This window comes from Molossus molossus, unplaced genomic scaffold (genome assembly GCF_014108415.1).
Source record: "Molossus molossus isolate mMolMol1 unplaced genomic scaffold, mMolMol1.p scaffold_m16_p_22, whole genome shotgun sequence".
NCBI lineage: Eukaryota > Metazoa > Chordata > Mammalia > Chiroptera > Molossidae > Molossus > Molossus molossus.
This window is the reverse complement of record NW_023425358.1, coordinates 16762180-16778650: the sequence shown is the minus strand read 5'-3', so window position 1 is coordinate 16778650 and position 16471 is coordinate 16762180. Positions and strand designations below refer to the sequence as shown.

Sequence of the window (16471 nt, the reverse complement as noted above, 5' to 3'; positions counted from 1 at the left end):
ATCGTGTTGTAATAGCTCTAGAGATCAAATTCTTCCACTCTTTAGGAAGCTGTTTTTCACTTATTGATGGCTGGAGCCATCCTTTTGTGACTTTTCCAAACTGTTTTTGCAAAATGAGTATTCCTTACTGTGTGTGTTCATTCAAGTTTCTCTCCATTTGTTTCTAAGGTCAGCTAGTGACCTGATAAAATTTCCTTAAATGTCTGGCTCACAAGGGAGGAAAAATAAATAGGTCCTAAATAAAGCGTTAAATCATTTAATGGCTAGGAAACTGCTTCAGCCTATGGGGGTGAAACAATGGCCAACCTCCATGCCTCTCAGTGACTAAAAGCAGCAATTAGCAATCAGAACCCATAACCTTAATTTTTTTTTTTTTTTTTTTAATCCTCACCCGAGGACATTTTTCCATTTTCTGTTCAGGTAGAGTGGGAGGGAGAGAGAGGAACAGAGAGAGAGAGAGAGAGAGAGAGAGAGAGAGAGAGAGAAACATCAATGTGAAAGGGACACATCGAGTGGCTGCCTCCCACACGACCCAACCAGGGCCAGGGACAAACTGCAACTGAGGTACGTGCCCTTAGCAGGAACCGAATCCGGGTCTCTTTGGACCGCAGGCTGACGCTCCAACCGCTGAGCCAAACCGGCCAGGGCGCATTTCTTGATTTTTGCTCTATGAATTACATTTTCCCCTTTATCTTTTGTCATAATATATAAGGTAGAAATAAAGCTTTTTATATCACAAAAAAGCTTTTTACACTGAAAAATCATATAAAATTATACTATTTTTTAAAATAACGTTTATCTTTACTTTATGTAAAACAAGACCTAATGTGCCTTGCTTTTTCTACCTCCTTCCCCTCTCTCTGGTTTTCACTGAATTAATTTGAGGTTAAAAACCCAGCTATTTAAAAAAATCCTCTCTCAATTTTTTCTTTTGCATTTGTTTGTTACCATAGCAACTATTATTTCAACCTATCAGCATCAAACACTCTATACTGAGTGGTTTTATTCAGTTATCTCTTTATCTTTAGCTTGTTTCAAGGCTCATTGCCAGTTCTTTTCTATCATTTCATCATTCATGAGTTTCTGATTCATGTCTTGGTGATTTATTGTACAATTTTGAGCAATTTTTGCAGAAAAGGGAGTTAATTGGCTAGTGTATTAGTCAGAAACCCTGTGGTTTCAAATGACAGAAACCTAAGTCAAGTTGACTTCAGTAAAAAAAGAGAATATATTCAGCTGAGCCTGTAAAGTACAGGTTCAGCTGAATATAGTCTCAAACTATGTCATTAGAAAATTGTCTCCAACTCTGGACTCTGCTTTTCCTGTGTCACCGTCATTCTCAGAGAGCATTTCTTACATAATGGCATGTTTGGTCCCAGACTCACACTCACCACCCTAGCATCCCAGCAGAAAGGGAGCACCTCCTTCCCCCATTGTTTCTTTAAAAGTCTGGGCTGAGTGTCATTGCCCTAGATTAGGTCACATGCCTATCCTTCGAACTAATGTCTGTGACTCTGATTGGGGAGCCCTGGGTCACATGCTTACTCATGAGAGTGCAGAAGAGACTGCTCACCAATGAAAAAGTGGGTTGTGCTACCAGATAGAGAAGAGTTGATGCTGTGCATGCAAAAATAACAGATGTCCATTGTTTTCTAAGATTCTACAGATCTATGAATTGTCACCACCCTAGAAAAACAATAGAGAAGACATTCAAGCCCGGCTGGTGTGGCTCAGTGGTTGAATGTTGACCCATGCACCAAGAGGTCGCCAGTTCGATTCCTGGTCAGAGCACATGCCCAGGTCGTGGGCCTGATCCCCATTGTGGGGCATGCAGGAAGCGGCCAATCGATGTTCTCTCTCATCAATGTTTCTATCTCTCTCTCTCCTTTCCTCTCTCTAAAATCAATAAAGAAAGAAAGAAAAAAAAAGAAGACATTCAAGTGGCCAGCTAGCCATCCAAGTAGGTTCTTATGCTTTGATAGTGGCTTAGTTTGGTTTCAGTCTTCCAGAGCCTAGTTCTCACCTCTGTGCTTCCAGAAATGTGTTGTCACTGTGGATAGATTTTTCCCTCTGGGCCTAGCTCATGCTAATCTGACTCAGTAGAGACTGATGTATACTAAAAAAAACCCATCTTGGAATGAACAATAATTGCCACAGGACCTGAGCAAGGTTGTCCTCTGGTCAGTGTACTTTCTCTGTCAGAAAACCACAAGTGAAATCAATCTCTAATTATAAAGTTGCTTACGGCCCATGGAACCAGGCAAGAGAAGGCCTCTGGAGAAAATCAGCTGTTGAGTGCATCTTGCCATGATAGTGTAGTAGCTTTATTTATTTTTCATATGTTTTTATTGATTTTAGAGGGGGAGAGGGAGAAAAAGAAAAACATCAATCAGTTGCCTCCTGCACATCCTCTACTGGAGATTGAGCCCACAACCTGGACATGTGCCCTCACCAGGAATCAAACTGGTGACCTCTTGGTGCATGGGACGTTGCTCAACCACTGAGCTACACCAGCCAGGGTATGGTAGCTTTAAAATGTCCACAAATCCTGGGTGAGTGAAAAGAGATTGGTATGCGCTAAGACTGAAAGACAAGAGAAAACAGAGTAATTTAGTCTGGCTGGACCATGGAAGGGCAGAGTAAAAGGAGTTGGAGTGGAGGGATGGTCAGCTACTGTCTCACTCTGAGAGCATTGGGAGCCACTGAGTTGCTTTAAGAAGGGAAATGACACCATGGCCAGTTTGGTTCAGCAGTTAGAGCATCAGCCCGCGGACCAAAGAGTCACAGGTTCGATTCCTGTAAAGGACATGTACCTCGGTTTCAGTTCAGTCCCCGGCCTTGGCAGGGGTCGTGTGGGAGGCAACCAATGTGTGTGTCTCTGTCACATCAATGTTTCTCTCTTCCTCCTTCCCTCCCACTCTATCTGAAAATAAATGGAAATAATAGCCTCAAGTGAGGATTAAAAAAAAAAGAAGGGGAATGACACGGTCAATTTCATTATGGAAAGTCTGCGTGTAAATAAGGAAAAGCCATTGGAGATGGGCAACAGTTAAGGCTATTGTGGTAGCCTAGGTAAGAGAGTTGATGCAGCAGGCTTTAAGCAACAGAATGACAGTGGAAATAGTGTGGATACATTTAAAACAGTGCTTTTCAACATTTAGTAAGAACCCCCTGGATCTTGTTAAAATGTAGATTCTGATTCAATAGGTCTGAGGTGGGGCCTGAGACGCTGTATTCCTAACAAACATAATGCTGATGATGCTGGTCTGGAGACAACGTTTTGAGTACCAATGATTTCAGAAATATTAAAGAAATAGAATTTACAGGAGTTTGAGATTGGTTGGGTGGGCGAGGGGTTGGTAGGGAGATAAAATAAATTATTAAGGATCATACCCAAATTTTCAACTTGAGTATCTGAGTGAAGGTGATGCTATCCACAGATACAAGATGAAGAGCAGGTTTGGGTGGGGTAGATAACAACAACAAATAACATGTATTGGGTGTTTACTATGTGCCAGACTTTTTACATATGTTGTCTTATTTACTCTGTACAACAAACTTAAGATTTAAAGGGGAGGAAACTGAGGAACAAGGTCATACAGGTAGTAAGTGGAGCAGCCAAGATTCAAACCCTTCAGCAGTTTGAGTGCAGAACACATGCAGTTAACAATTGGCAGTTTGGATATGTGAAGTTGAAGCACCTGTGAGATGTCACATTGAGCTCTCTAGGGGCACATGCTGACCTGGATGGAGTTCAGGAGAAATTCTGAGCAATGGTTAAAAATCTGAGAGGAATGTCCAGTTGGTGTGGCTCGGTGGATTGAGCATTGTCCCATGGACTGAGAGGTTCTGGTTTGATTCGTGGTCAGGGCACATGCCTGGGTTGCAGGCTTGATCCTTAGTGGGGGTGGGGGTGGGGGGTGCAGGAGGCAGCTGATCAATGTTTCTCTCTCATATTGATGTTTTTCTCTCTCTCTGCCTTCCTCTCTCTCTAAAATCCAATAAATATTTTTTATAAAATCTGGGAGGAATTAAGGCATTGGAGGGAGTGAAACCAAGTGAGAATCATAGTCTGCTCCCTCAAGAGTTCTGTCTATCTTGTTCCATATTCCTTTGGGCATTTATTACAGAGCGGGAATCTGAAAAACAATGTTTTTAGCTTTTTTTGTGAATAATTTTTTTTCTGATTGGATGCTGTTCGTGTTTGTTCTTTATCCCTGAAATTTAAGAATTTTTTCAGATTATGTCTTTTTTTTTTTTTTTTATCCTCACCCGAGGACATTTTTCCATTTTTTGTTCAGATAGAGCGGGAGGGAGAGAGAGGAAGAGAGAGAGAGAGAGAAACATCGATGTGAAGGGACACATCGAGTGGCTGCCACCCGCACGACCAACCAGGGCCGGGGACAAATTGCAACCGAGGTACATGCCCTTAGCGGGAACAGAACCTGGGTCTTTCTGTACCACAGGCCAACGCTCTAACCGCTGAGCCAAACCGGCCAAGGCTCAGATTATGTCTTGAAGTTGGTTTGTACTTATTAATTTTTCTGGATCCCAGTGAACTCACTCAATATTCCGCTTCTACCTGAGATCTTTTTAGACCTAAGGAAAGTTTTCTTTTATTATAATTTTAATTACTGGCTGTAATTGATTTGCTGTGTCTACTTTGGGGAAATGCCTATATTTTGAATCTCTGTGATGTTCTCCTATCCATTTTCTTCTCAAAGAATTCCATCATTCGGTTGTTTATCTTCTGTATTGTTGATTGCTTTTCCACATTGCAAATCTGGTTTTTATCACTTTGACCAATGAATTTTACTTTGATTACTGTGGTTTTCATAGTATTCTCCATTTATCTTAGTCGATTATAAGAGGATGCAATGTCCTCTTATAATCAAGAATAAGAATTAGGTATTTTCACCTGGCTGGTGTGGCTCAGTGGTTGAGCGTAGACCCCGGCACCAAGAGGTCACTGGTTTGACTACTCATCAAAGCACATGCCCAGGATGTAGGCCCAGTCCCTGGTGGGGGACATGCAGGAGGTGGCCAGATCTTTCATCGATGTTGATGTCTCTCTCTCCCTCTCCCTTCTTCTCTCTCTAAAATCAATAAAGAAAAAGAAATTAAAACAACAACAACAACAAAAAAGAATTAGGTGTTTTCTAAAACTGGATTCTGCTTCTTGGACTAAATATATTTCAAATGAGTAATTTTTGGCTCTATCACTTTCTTATGTGCTACATGTTTTTCCCACAGGGCTCTTTATAAGGTTGTTTATTCACCTTTGAGATCTTTGCAGATGTCTGCAAGTCCAGAGTTGACTTCTTTATTTTTTTTTATCCTCACCTGAGGACATTTTTCCATTTTTTATTCAGAATTGAGTGGGAGGGAGAGGAAGAGAGAGAGAGAGAAACATCGACGTGAAAGAGACACATCGAGTGGCTGCCACCTGCACAACCAACCAGGGCCAGGGACAAACTGCAACCGAGGCACATGCCCTTAGTGGGAACCAAAACTGGATCTCTCTGGACCGCAGGCTGACGCTCCAACCGCTGAGCCAAACCAGCCAGGGCTGACTTCTTTTTAAAAATATGTTTTTATTGATGTATAGAGAAAGAGGAAAGGAGAGAGATAGAAACATCAATGCGAGAGAGAAACATTGAAAGTCTGCCTCCTGCACACACCTTTCCAGGGGTCGAGCCCACAACCTGGGCATGTGCCCTGACCAGGAATCAAACCAGGACTTCTCTGTCCATGGATGACGCTCAATCCACTGAGCTACACTGGCTCAGCCAGAGTTGGCTGTTTTCAAGATCACAGTGTTGGACAAACAGGATACGGGGTTTTCTGCTCATACTTCTCTAAAGATGGCAAGTGAGACGCTTCAGAAGCAGTGGCTTGATCATTTCTGTCTTGTCTTAGCTATTCTTGGCATTCACCTGCTTCAGGATTCCAATATTTATTTTTCAATCTGTTGTTTGTGACAATTTCTAAGCCTCGGTGTACATGTCTCATTTTCTCTAGATCTTGATACTTTGGTTCAGCATTTCCATCTTTGTGTTTACACATCAGTATGTCCTCTAAGTTTCTATCCCTCTGTATCAATCTGGGTCTCAGTCTGAATCTCAATGTCTTTCTCTAGTGTCTGAACCTACTTCAGGAGGTCCTCAAAGGATAGGTTGATTGATGAGATGCTGTAGGAACATAATTCTTATTTATATCAATTAGCCTGTGGTAAAATTTTTTTTTTTTTTTTTTATCCTCACCCAAGGACATTTTTCCTTTTTTTTTTGTTCAGGTAGAGCGGGAGGGAGAGAGAGGAACAGAGAGAGGGGGGGAGAGAGAGAGAGAGAGAGAGAAACATCGACATGAAAGGGACACATCTAGTGGCTGCCACCCACACGACCAACCAGGGCCGAGGACAAACCGCAACCAAGGTACGTGCCCTTAGCGGGAACCGAACCCAGGTCTCCCTGGACCGCAGGTCGATACTCCAACCGCTGAGCCAAACTGGCCAGGGAAAAATTGGTTTCTTTATACCTTCTTTTTTTTAAAAAATCCTAACCTGAGGACATTTTTCCATTTTTTGTTTAGATAGAGAGAAAAACATCACATGAAAGGTACACATCGAGTGGCTGCCTCCCGCACGACCCAACCAGGGCCGGGACAAATTGCAACCGAGGCACGTGTCCTCAGCGGGAACCGAACCCGGGTTTCTCTGAACTGCAGGCTGACACTCTAAGCACTGAGCCAAACCGGCCAGGGCTCCTTATACCTTCTTTCACTTGACGTCTCAGAACCTTTTCATATGTTAAGTGAGTACTTAATACTGTAACCTCTAACCCTATACTCTGCTTTATATTTCTTCATAGTACTTATCACAACTTGAGCATTATATATATTGATTTGTCCATCTGCTCCCTCTAGAATGTAACTTCCATGAGGGTGGATGTCCAGGAACTTGGTAGGTGCTCACCAAACACTTGTTGAAGGGACCTCTGTCTGATTAGAGGATCCGCCCACCTTCTTTCACACTTTCTCAGTATGCAAATGTCTTTCTCGGTCTCGGTCATGCCTTTCAGTTTCTGCCCTGGTCTCAAGGTCTCTAAGTTGGTGTGGGGACCATTGGCTCTCATAGGCCTGGCCCAGGCCCGCAGCCCGTGTGTGGCACGTCAGTCGTAGTCCTTCACGGGCAGTCCCCAGTCGCTCTCCGGTTGAGACAGGACCGCACTCCCGGGCTTCCTCGTCCCCGACCGTCTATCAGGATCAGTTCTCTGGGTTATTTCCCAACGCCTCGGAGACCTCCTGCACCTTAACATTCACCTCCCGCGCAGACGCTCCCGCCAGTGCACGTGACCGCGTAGGGCGGTGCCGGTGCCGCCGCCGCCGCCGTGTTCCGCCCTGAGTTCGCCGCTTCCGCCGGCCCGCACGGTCCCGCCCCCAGGCCGCGGAGAGCCAATCCACACGCACGTTGCTTGGCCCCGCCTTTGCGCCCCCCCCCCAGCGTGCGCCCCGCCCTCCGCCCGCCGGCCCGCCCGTCAGTCAGTCAAGCAGGGAGTCCGTCTGAGGTACCCTGGGCTCTCAAGCTTTACCGAGCTGCGTCCTCCTTGCTCATTCCTGCTCAACGGCGGCGACTGCACCGGCGGCGGCGCGGTCTCCCCGGGAGGCGCGGCGTGGGCCGAGCGACGGCCGCAGAGCGTCAAGCCCAGAGCGGCGGCGGCGGCGGCGGCCCGGCAGCCAACATGGCGGCGGCGGCAGCGGCGGGCGCGGGCCCGGAGATGGTCCGCGGGCAGGTGTTCGACGTGGGACCGCGCTACACCAACCTCTCGTACATTGGCGAGGGCGCCTACGGCATGGTGTGGTGAGTGTCCACGTCCGCCCGCAGGCCTGGCCGCTCCCGCCCACCCCATCTCTCGGGGCTGCAGCGGACGCAGCCGCGGCCTCGTCCGCGCCTGGGCCTCCCGCGCCACCGCGCCCCCGACCCTGGGAGTCGCCAGGGTCCGCGCGCCGGGGCTTCGGGCGGTGCCACGGACCGGTCGAGGTTTGGGTGTTGCTCGCGGCACTTAGCGGCCCGGCCCTCTCTCGCCGCACAGAGGGGCGCTGTGGGCGGAGGCCAGGACCCCGGGTTCTCTGGACCGGGGCGCTGCACAGATTTCAGACCTAGCACCCCCAGGAAGGGAATGGAACCCCACCCCACCCCCAGTTTGCCAGTATGATGGATGTCTTTTTGACATCCGATTTTAAAGACGGGAATTTCTCCAGATGTTTGTCGGTGGTGGCGGGGTTCTTGGTCGTGGAAGCAGTTCGCCTCGGCTTGTGTGCAGAACACCGAAATGATAATGTTTTCCTCACCTCGCCTGTGTTTTCCGCGAAGGCTTTTCATTAAATATTTTCAGTGGTGTTAATGGTGTTAAGCCTCCTGCGCAGGCTTTCTAAAAAGCATTAGTGGCACCAGTGTTAATTGTGGACTATTTCAATCTTGAAGTTTTTAAGTGGATTCAATATCGTACTGTTGACGTTTCAGGAATGATAAGGCAACATCGCTCTCTGGATTTATTAGAGTCGTGTAGAGTTGGGCCTAATTTGACTTTTTTTTTTCCTTTGCCCTGAGTGAGCTCTCTTCCAGCATAAATGCACCCAGACGTTATAGCACAATTACTTTGGACTTTTACTGTTAATGTTTTAATGGCCAATATATATGCAGCCTTAATGGAGTTCCTGCAGTCACATGCAGGCTCCCTCATCTTAATCAGATCCTTCAGAAAGGTGGAACGAGGGTGACAGTATTGTTTTTATTAGAACTAACTAGCTGTAGTGTATTATGCTGATGAAGACTTGTGGTGGTTCAGTGGTTGGAGCGTCGACCCGAGCACCGAGGGGTGGCGGGTGCTATTCCATCCCTGGCCCCTGTCCGGGCGTGTGTGGGAGGCAACCAATTGATACATCTGACATTGATGTTTCCCTCTCTCTCTCTCCCCCTCCCCCTCTTCCCCCTCCCTCCGTCCCTCTCCCCCCGTCCCTCTCCCCCCGTCCCTCTCCCCTTCTCTCCCTCTCTCTCCCACGAACTCTCTCTCTCTAAAAAAAAAAAAAAAAAAAAAATCAATGGAAAAAATATCCTCAGGTGAGGATTAACTAAAAAAAAAAAAGACTTGTGGAAGTGTAGACTCCTTTACAGCTAAATCTTGTGACTGTGTCTTTTGTGTTGAATGAAAGAAGCAAACTAATATTTATTGAACACTGCGTGGCAGGTACTGTGCTAGGTACATTACCTCATTTTATTTGAACAGCTACTTGGAGGGAAGGAAAGTTGGTGATATCCCTCTTTCAGGTGAGAAAGTATTCCGATGTGAAGCCAATTCCTAAGGTCATATATCTAAAGAGTCAGACTTGAGATTGAAGACTGATACCCTGTTTCAAATGCTGCAGCTCTTTCCATTACACCCTACTATCCTTAAATAGTGTTACTAATAATTTTACAGTTTTAGCATATTTTACTGTTACAAGCAAATCTATTTTGGCAACATTCAAATTTGAATGATCATAATTTTAGAAATGTCATGGACATATTTTACCAAATATGTTAGCTAGATAGAAAGACTAGTTAAAATTCTTATTTAAAAAACAAAACAAAACACTATAATTCAATATTGAGTATTCTCATTCTCTCCAGGAGCAAAATGCTTCACATTATACAACTGTGGAGATAAACATGAACACAGAGGCTTAGGAGTCAAAAGAAAAATTAAATTAGGTCAGGCCTAAAAGAAATAAGGCACTAGAAAGTAAGGAGAGAAAGTACTGCCTGCAACATCACTTCTCTGTCATACATCTGATTGCTGTTGCATCTGCTGATAAGTAAGTATGCCAGTAAATGTCTCATTGTGAGAGGCTCATAATTGCCCATCTCGTCCTTCATCCCTTTTTTCAGAAATAAGTTTCTAAAATAGGAACTGAAACAATCCTTACGTTTAGGACACTTTATTGAAAGGTTTGTTTGTTTTCTATCTGATAGGGTTTTTACTAGTCTGAAAGTGATTTAGATCTGGTAACAATTTCTACCAATGCTGGATGATCTTCTAAGTCTCTGTCAGGTGAAATGCCAAGTCCTCTTACTATAGTTTTTCTTTCCTAAGTAAAATACAAATAGAGTTGGAATTAAAATTCTGGGTCCAGATTGCTTTTTATCTTCGGCTTAATAAAAGACGCTAGTAAGACTTCAAAATAATTTTTTTTCCTTTATTGATTTTAGAGAGAGAGGAAGTGAGAAGGAGAGAGAGATAGAAACATCAATGAGAGAGATCATCGATTGGCCGCCTCCTGCATGCTCCCCACTGGGGATTTGGCCCACAGCCTGGGCATGTGTCCTGACCAGGAATTGAACCGGTGACCTCTTGGTGCATGGGTCGATGCTCAACCACTGAGTGGTACCAGCTGGATGCCTCTAGTAAAACTTTAATTATGTTGTACGTTATTAGCATTTAATGTTGATTAGCAATGCTGGGTTTATAGAGGGCTTGTTCTTTTTTTTAAAAAATCTTCACAGGAGGATATATTTGTTTTTTTTTTTCTTTTTTAAGGTAGAGGGAAGGAGGGAGGGAGGGAGGAACATTGATTACTAGTTGCCTCCTGCATGACCCAGACCAGTGTCAGGGATCAAACCTGCAACCCAGGCACATGCACTTGACTGGGAATCGAACCCAGGACCTTTTGATATACAGCCTGACACTCTAACCGCTGAGCCAAACCTGCCAGGGCAAAAACATAATGCTTCCAGAAGGTTCTAAGGATTTTCAAGCCTCCCCCCCCCCCATTTTCTGAATCAGTTTATTAGGAATTTTGCCTTTTCTGTGCAGAGCTCTTTCCTAATCATTATGTGGAGGATATAAGAAGAGTGGAGTTTGAATTGGGCCTTGAAGAGTGGGTGTGATTTTGCTAGACAGATAATAGGCACAAATCACAGTGTGAGCAGTGGAATCTAATCTGGATTAGATGGTAAATGGTAGAGAACTCTAAAGGCAAAACTGAGTCTGTATATTTGTGCAATGGAGAAGCATCAGTGTTTTTGAAAAGGCAGTCACACGGGCAATTTTATTTTATTTTTATTTTTTTAATCCCCACCCGAGGATATTTTTCTATTTATCTTCAGATAGAGTGAGAGGGAGAGAGAGGGAGAGACATCGACATGGGAGGAACACATCAGGGTTGCCTCCCATTTGACCCTGACCAGGGCTGGGAAAAACCAAAACCAGGGTTCATGCTCTTGACTGGAGTTGAACCCGCAACTCATTGATCCGTGGGCCACATGGTCAATTAAAAAATTTTAGGGGAAGATACATTAATACTGGTGGAAATTGTAAGAAAAAAACTGAGGTGGGGGAACCAATTAGGCTATTGTAACTATCTAGTGGCAGTGGAAGGTAGCAGATGGAGGTGAGAGACCTTATAAAGATAGAATTAGTAACAGGGGCTGTTGTCAGAAGACTAGTAGAAAAGCTTAGTCATGGAGACTATGGGAAGAAGCAAATAATGATGGGATCGTAAAGGGTAAGGCTGAGAGAGGTGGGATTTGGATTTGAGAGGGATTTCTAAGACAGGCTTGGTGATTGACTGAGTATGGGCATAGTTGTTAATTCCACTGCTTCTAGCTTGGGAGCCTGGGAGGATGGTGGTGCCATTATCCAAGAAGGAATACCATAGGTAGTGCAGGTTTGTTAGGTAGAAATAGTGAGCTCTGGTTCGGATTAAGTTTGTGGTACCTGTAGGCAATTTTGGCTATGTCCAGGAGATATCTTGAAGTTTATAACAAGGAAGTAGAATCTGGAGATGAAAATCTGTGTAAGTTTTAGTCTTGGTGGATGGACATAGATTCTTATTTGAGGTCATTGATTAGGAGAAATTGCACACACAGATGTTGGATATGTTGAGTAAACAATCAATACCATTCAATGGATTTTCTTTTTAAAAAATATTTTTTCTTTATTGATTTTTTTTTTCTTTAGAGAGAGAAAAATAGAAAGATCAATGAGCGAGAACATCAGTTGGCTGCCTCCTGCATGCCCCCACTGGGGATTGGGCCCTCAACCCTGGGCATGTGCCCTGACCAGGAATCGAACTGGCGACCTCTTGTTGCATGGGTTGATGCTCAACCAGAAAACCACACCAGCTGGGCCCATTCGATGGATTTTCAAAGAGGTTCATTATCCCAGAAAGGTTAAGAGTCACTTTGGTAGAATAGAAAGACTGACTGAAGAGGTAACTCTGGCAAACAAATACTTTAAAGCAAAGGAAGAGAAACTTGAGGACTGGTGAGATGCATAAGAATCAAGAAAAAAAGAAAGGATATGAGAGGAGAAATTAAAGTTGTATACTTGATCGTTTAATAAACTAAGATAAGAAATATCTACTTGGGCCCTGCCCAGTTTGGCCTAGCAATTGGAGCATCGGTCTGTGGTCCAAGAGATCCAGGTTCGTTTCCCGCTAAGGGTACGTATCACAGTTGCAATTTGTCCCTGGCCCTGGATGGGTCGTTCGGGTGGCAGCCACTCGATGTGTACCTTTCACGTCGATGTTTCTCTCTCTCCCTCCCACTCTATCTGAACAAAAAATGGAAAAATGTCCTCGGGTAAGGATTAAAAAAAAAAAAAAGTAATATCTACTTGGGATAATTTGAAACACTTTCTGAATATGACTGAGAGGTTATAGAGTCATCTCCATAGAGATGCTAATTGAAGCCTTGAGAGTGGACAAGATGAGGGAAAATGTGAAAACCTAGCCAAAGGAATGCCTGACTTTAGGTGTCAATAGAGGGCAAGTTACAGAAGAGGACAAAGGATGGGTGGTCAGAGAGACCAGAGAACCCTGAGTGTATTATCAAAGGAGCCAAGGGAGGTAGTGGTCATTAAGGGATTGGTATTGAATAAGAATACATATAGGGCAAACAGCAGCTTGAAGACAGAGCTCATGGATTTGTTGACTTTCATCCCCCCCCCCAAAAAAAAACAGATGGTTCCAACCAAAATTTCATTATGATCACATTCCCGATGGTACAATATCCAGTTCTATTAAGGTTTTTGTGATTATGACAAACTAGTAGACCTACTGTAGTCAGCATTTTCTGTTTTGTTTGTTTAAATATACATTAATTAATCCTCACAACTGCATTGCAAAGGTGGTTACTTTGTGAGGAAATGAGACACAGAGAGGTTAGTTAACTTGCCCAAGGACACACAGCTAGGAAGTGATAGAGCATCCCAGTCTGTCTGGTTTCTAAGTGATATTCAACCAAAGATCAGAGCTGAAAAAATACATGCTTTCAATAAAAGAAAATAGCTGTTGTCCTGGCTGGTTTGGCTTAGTGCTTAGAGCATCAGCCCTTAGCGCTTAAAGAGTCGGGGGTTTAAAAGATTCTGGTTAAGGGCATGTTGCGGTTCGACCTTGGCCCTGGTTTAGGAGGCATCCAATCAATGTGTCTCTCTGGCTTCGGTCGTCCCCCCCTCCCCCCATCATCTGAATGTAAATGGAAAAATATCCTTGGGTAAGGATTGAAAATAGTTGTTGTCTGCTTTTGCTTGTATTGCTTTTTAAAAACCTTTCATACAAGGTCATTCATGCAAAACATTTCTTGAGCACCTTTTTATGTGGCAGGATTCACATGGTTCCTGGTCTTTAGTAGCTCTTAGTTTATATAGTGGGGTGGAGTTGGGCAATAATACAGAGAATATACTAGTGCTATATAGGAGTGTGTGAAGTGCTGTGAGAAAAAAAGAAGGCTGTCTTTGGCTTCACAGACTTCTGAACTAGGTGTTGATGTTTGACTAGGAGTTTGCTTTGAGAAGTACATTCTAGGTAGAGGATAATGTACATGCAAAGGCACAGAAATTTGAAAATAGCACATCAGGTCAGGAAAACCACAAGTTGTTTGGGAATGGCAGGAGCATAGGGTGCCTTTAGGGAGAAAGTTGGAGTTGAGAAAGCTAGGATGGGCAGGACCAAATCCTGAAGGACATTGTGTACTAAGGGGTTTGGACTTGATTTTATAGGTGAGTCATTAAAGGTCCTCTTTCTTATCAAATTTTGTGTTCCCCTTTGACTCTCTCATGCTTTCTGCCCATTGTGCTACTCTTTTCTTTCTGCTTATCCAGGGGTACTCAGTGGGTGTGTTTTTACACACACACACCCATCCAGGGGTATTTTGAAATGTATGTGGGCGTGTGGACTTTTTTTTTGTTTGGTTACATTAATTGGCCTTTGGTGTGGATATGGTGTATGTGGGCTTACTAAACAACTTGTAATGCATGATAGAGTCCCTCCACTAAAGAATTGTCCTGTCAAGATACCAGTAGTACATCCCTCCAGTCCACCTCCGAAAGACACTGGGCCTTATTCAAGTTCACCTTCTTTCCTCTAAGACTTATCTGCTCTATAAACTTGCCTTTATTACTCCCTGCTATACCACTTCCTTCCCTTCCCCCCTCTCTGGAACTTGGCTGGTTATTTGCACTACCTGTTTGAAAGGCAGAACCAGCAATAGTATGTATCATCTTTAAAAGCTCAAGACTTGGAAACAGATCTGGATTCAGATACTTAGGTTTGCTTGTTAACTGTTAATTTTTAATAAAGTAGTTTCTTGTATGCTTTTTGGAGCTCAAAGATGTGAGGAGACCAACTTACACGAGCAACAAAAAATCTAGTGTTTCTGAACAGAGTTTTGAGAGTGAATAAAACTCAGAACAAAATTAAATTTGGCATTTATAACATTCCTAATAATGTGCTTCTGGTGATTAGCTGTAACAGATACACCATTCCATGAATTTAATTAGTATGTTCTCAATTCTCAAGTATTTATAAAAATATTTTTATGAAAAGCATCCAAGTTGAGAGAGGGTGGTAGGGAGAGGGAAGAGATAAACCATGGAACTTAATATGCATGTACGCATAACCGATGGACACGGACAACAAAGCCGGGTATGGGGTGGGGGTATGGGGAGGAGGGTGTCTGGGGAAAAAAAGGAGAAACATCTGTAATAAAAAATAAATAAATAAAAAATTAAAAAAGAAAAACATCCAAGTTGGATTTTCCCAGGATCCATATATAAAATTCATTCTTTGCCTTACTCACGTTAATGTACTTACTAAGTTAAAACAACTGATTTGCCAGTAAGTATCCAGAGTTTCCCCTCACCCAAGGACACTTTTGCATTTATCTTCAGATAGAGCGGGAGGGAGAAAGGGAGGAAGAGAGAGAAACATCAATGTGAGAGACACTTCGAGTGGTTGCCACTCACATGACCCCAACTGGGTCCAGAGACAAACTGCAACAAGGTACATGCCCTTAGTGGGAACCGAACCCCGGACGGACTCTATGGTCCGCAGGCTGACGCTCTAACTGCTGAACCAAACCGGCCAGGGCCCTTTTTGTTTCTCTTAATTACTTCTTGAGGCTCCTACACATTGGAAAGCCAACAGGATGGATTTCTTCCAAGGTCCCTTTCAGATTCTCAGGCTCAGGGCAGGCTCTGGGTTCTAAACCAATGGCCTGTAGGTCCTGGGAAGTGGTTTGTAGAGATGGTCTACATGAGATATGCCATGACCAACTGACCAGTGTTTGCTGCAAGCCTACCTTGCTTTAGGTGATACAGTGTGAAATTCATTTTCATCCTCCTCTTTCAGGTGTTATTTTTTTCACTTTACATACAGATAAGGAAATCAGGTCTTAGGTAACTTGTCCAGGGTTCACAGCCAATAAATACATAGCAGAACTGAGATTTGTCTAGACCCCAAAACCCATGAATTTTTTTTTTAACTACTATAGGTTTACCTCTGTTATACCAAGCTACCTGGAGACATGCTTCCTGCATATAGCCTGTATTCCTCCATTGGCACCAAAGTATAAAATGATGATTGTCATAGTTGACTTGAGCCTGTTGAGGAGGGTGAAGAGGGAAAAACTAGATACCTGGAAGGGATGAGGGCAGTAGGGTCAAAGCAGCTTAGTTTTTTAGCTGAAGGGTAGTGTTGATTTCTTCTCACTCCTCCTACTTACTTCTACTTGTTTCTTGATTTTCATTCATTTACTAATAGTATTAAGCATGTACCTGATTTATGTGCTAGGAGGTAGGATCAAAGTGGTGAACAGAAGTGGTTTTTACTCTGGTATTTACAGTCCAACAGAAAAGTAGTATTTCTGAGTATGATGAGGTGAGAGTGCTACCAGAGGGTATAAAAGGTGGACTAAGTGTGATGAGAGTAGTCTGGGAGGATTTCCTGGAGGAAGTGGTGTTAAGCTGGAACCTAGAGAATGACTTGGAGTTAGCTGTATGAAAGGTAGAGTAGGGTACTGGAGTGTTTCAGGCACTACCTTGTATATACTGAGTTTATGATTAATCCAGGGATCCTTCCCATGGTACCGAAGGGAAAGGAAGTACAGTTCAAGCTTCAGGTACGGTTGCAACCAGGAACTAGAAAATAGATGAAG

General features: G+C 43.7%; 1 protein-coding gene across 1 annotated transcript in view; it reads left to right on the top strand.

Annotated features, from left to right (window-relative positions):
* The first annotated feature begins 7512 nt into the window (after positions 1–7512).
* MAPK1 (mitogen-activated protein kinase 1) overlaps positions 7513–16471 on the top strand; it is a 106214-nt gene continuing 97255 nt past the window's right edge. The window contains exon 1 of the mRNA XM_036277097.1: positions 7513–7858. Coding sequence (XP_036132990.1) covers positions 7740–7858 — 119 coding nt within the window. The 5' untranslated portion in view covers positions 7513–7739. The remainder of the gene's footprint in view (positions 7859–16471) is intronic.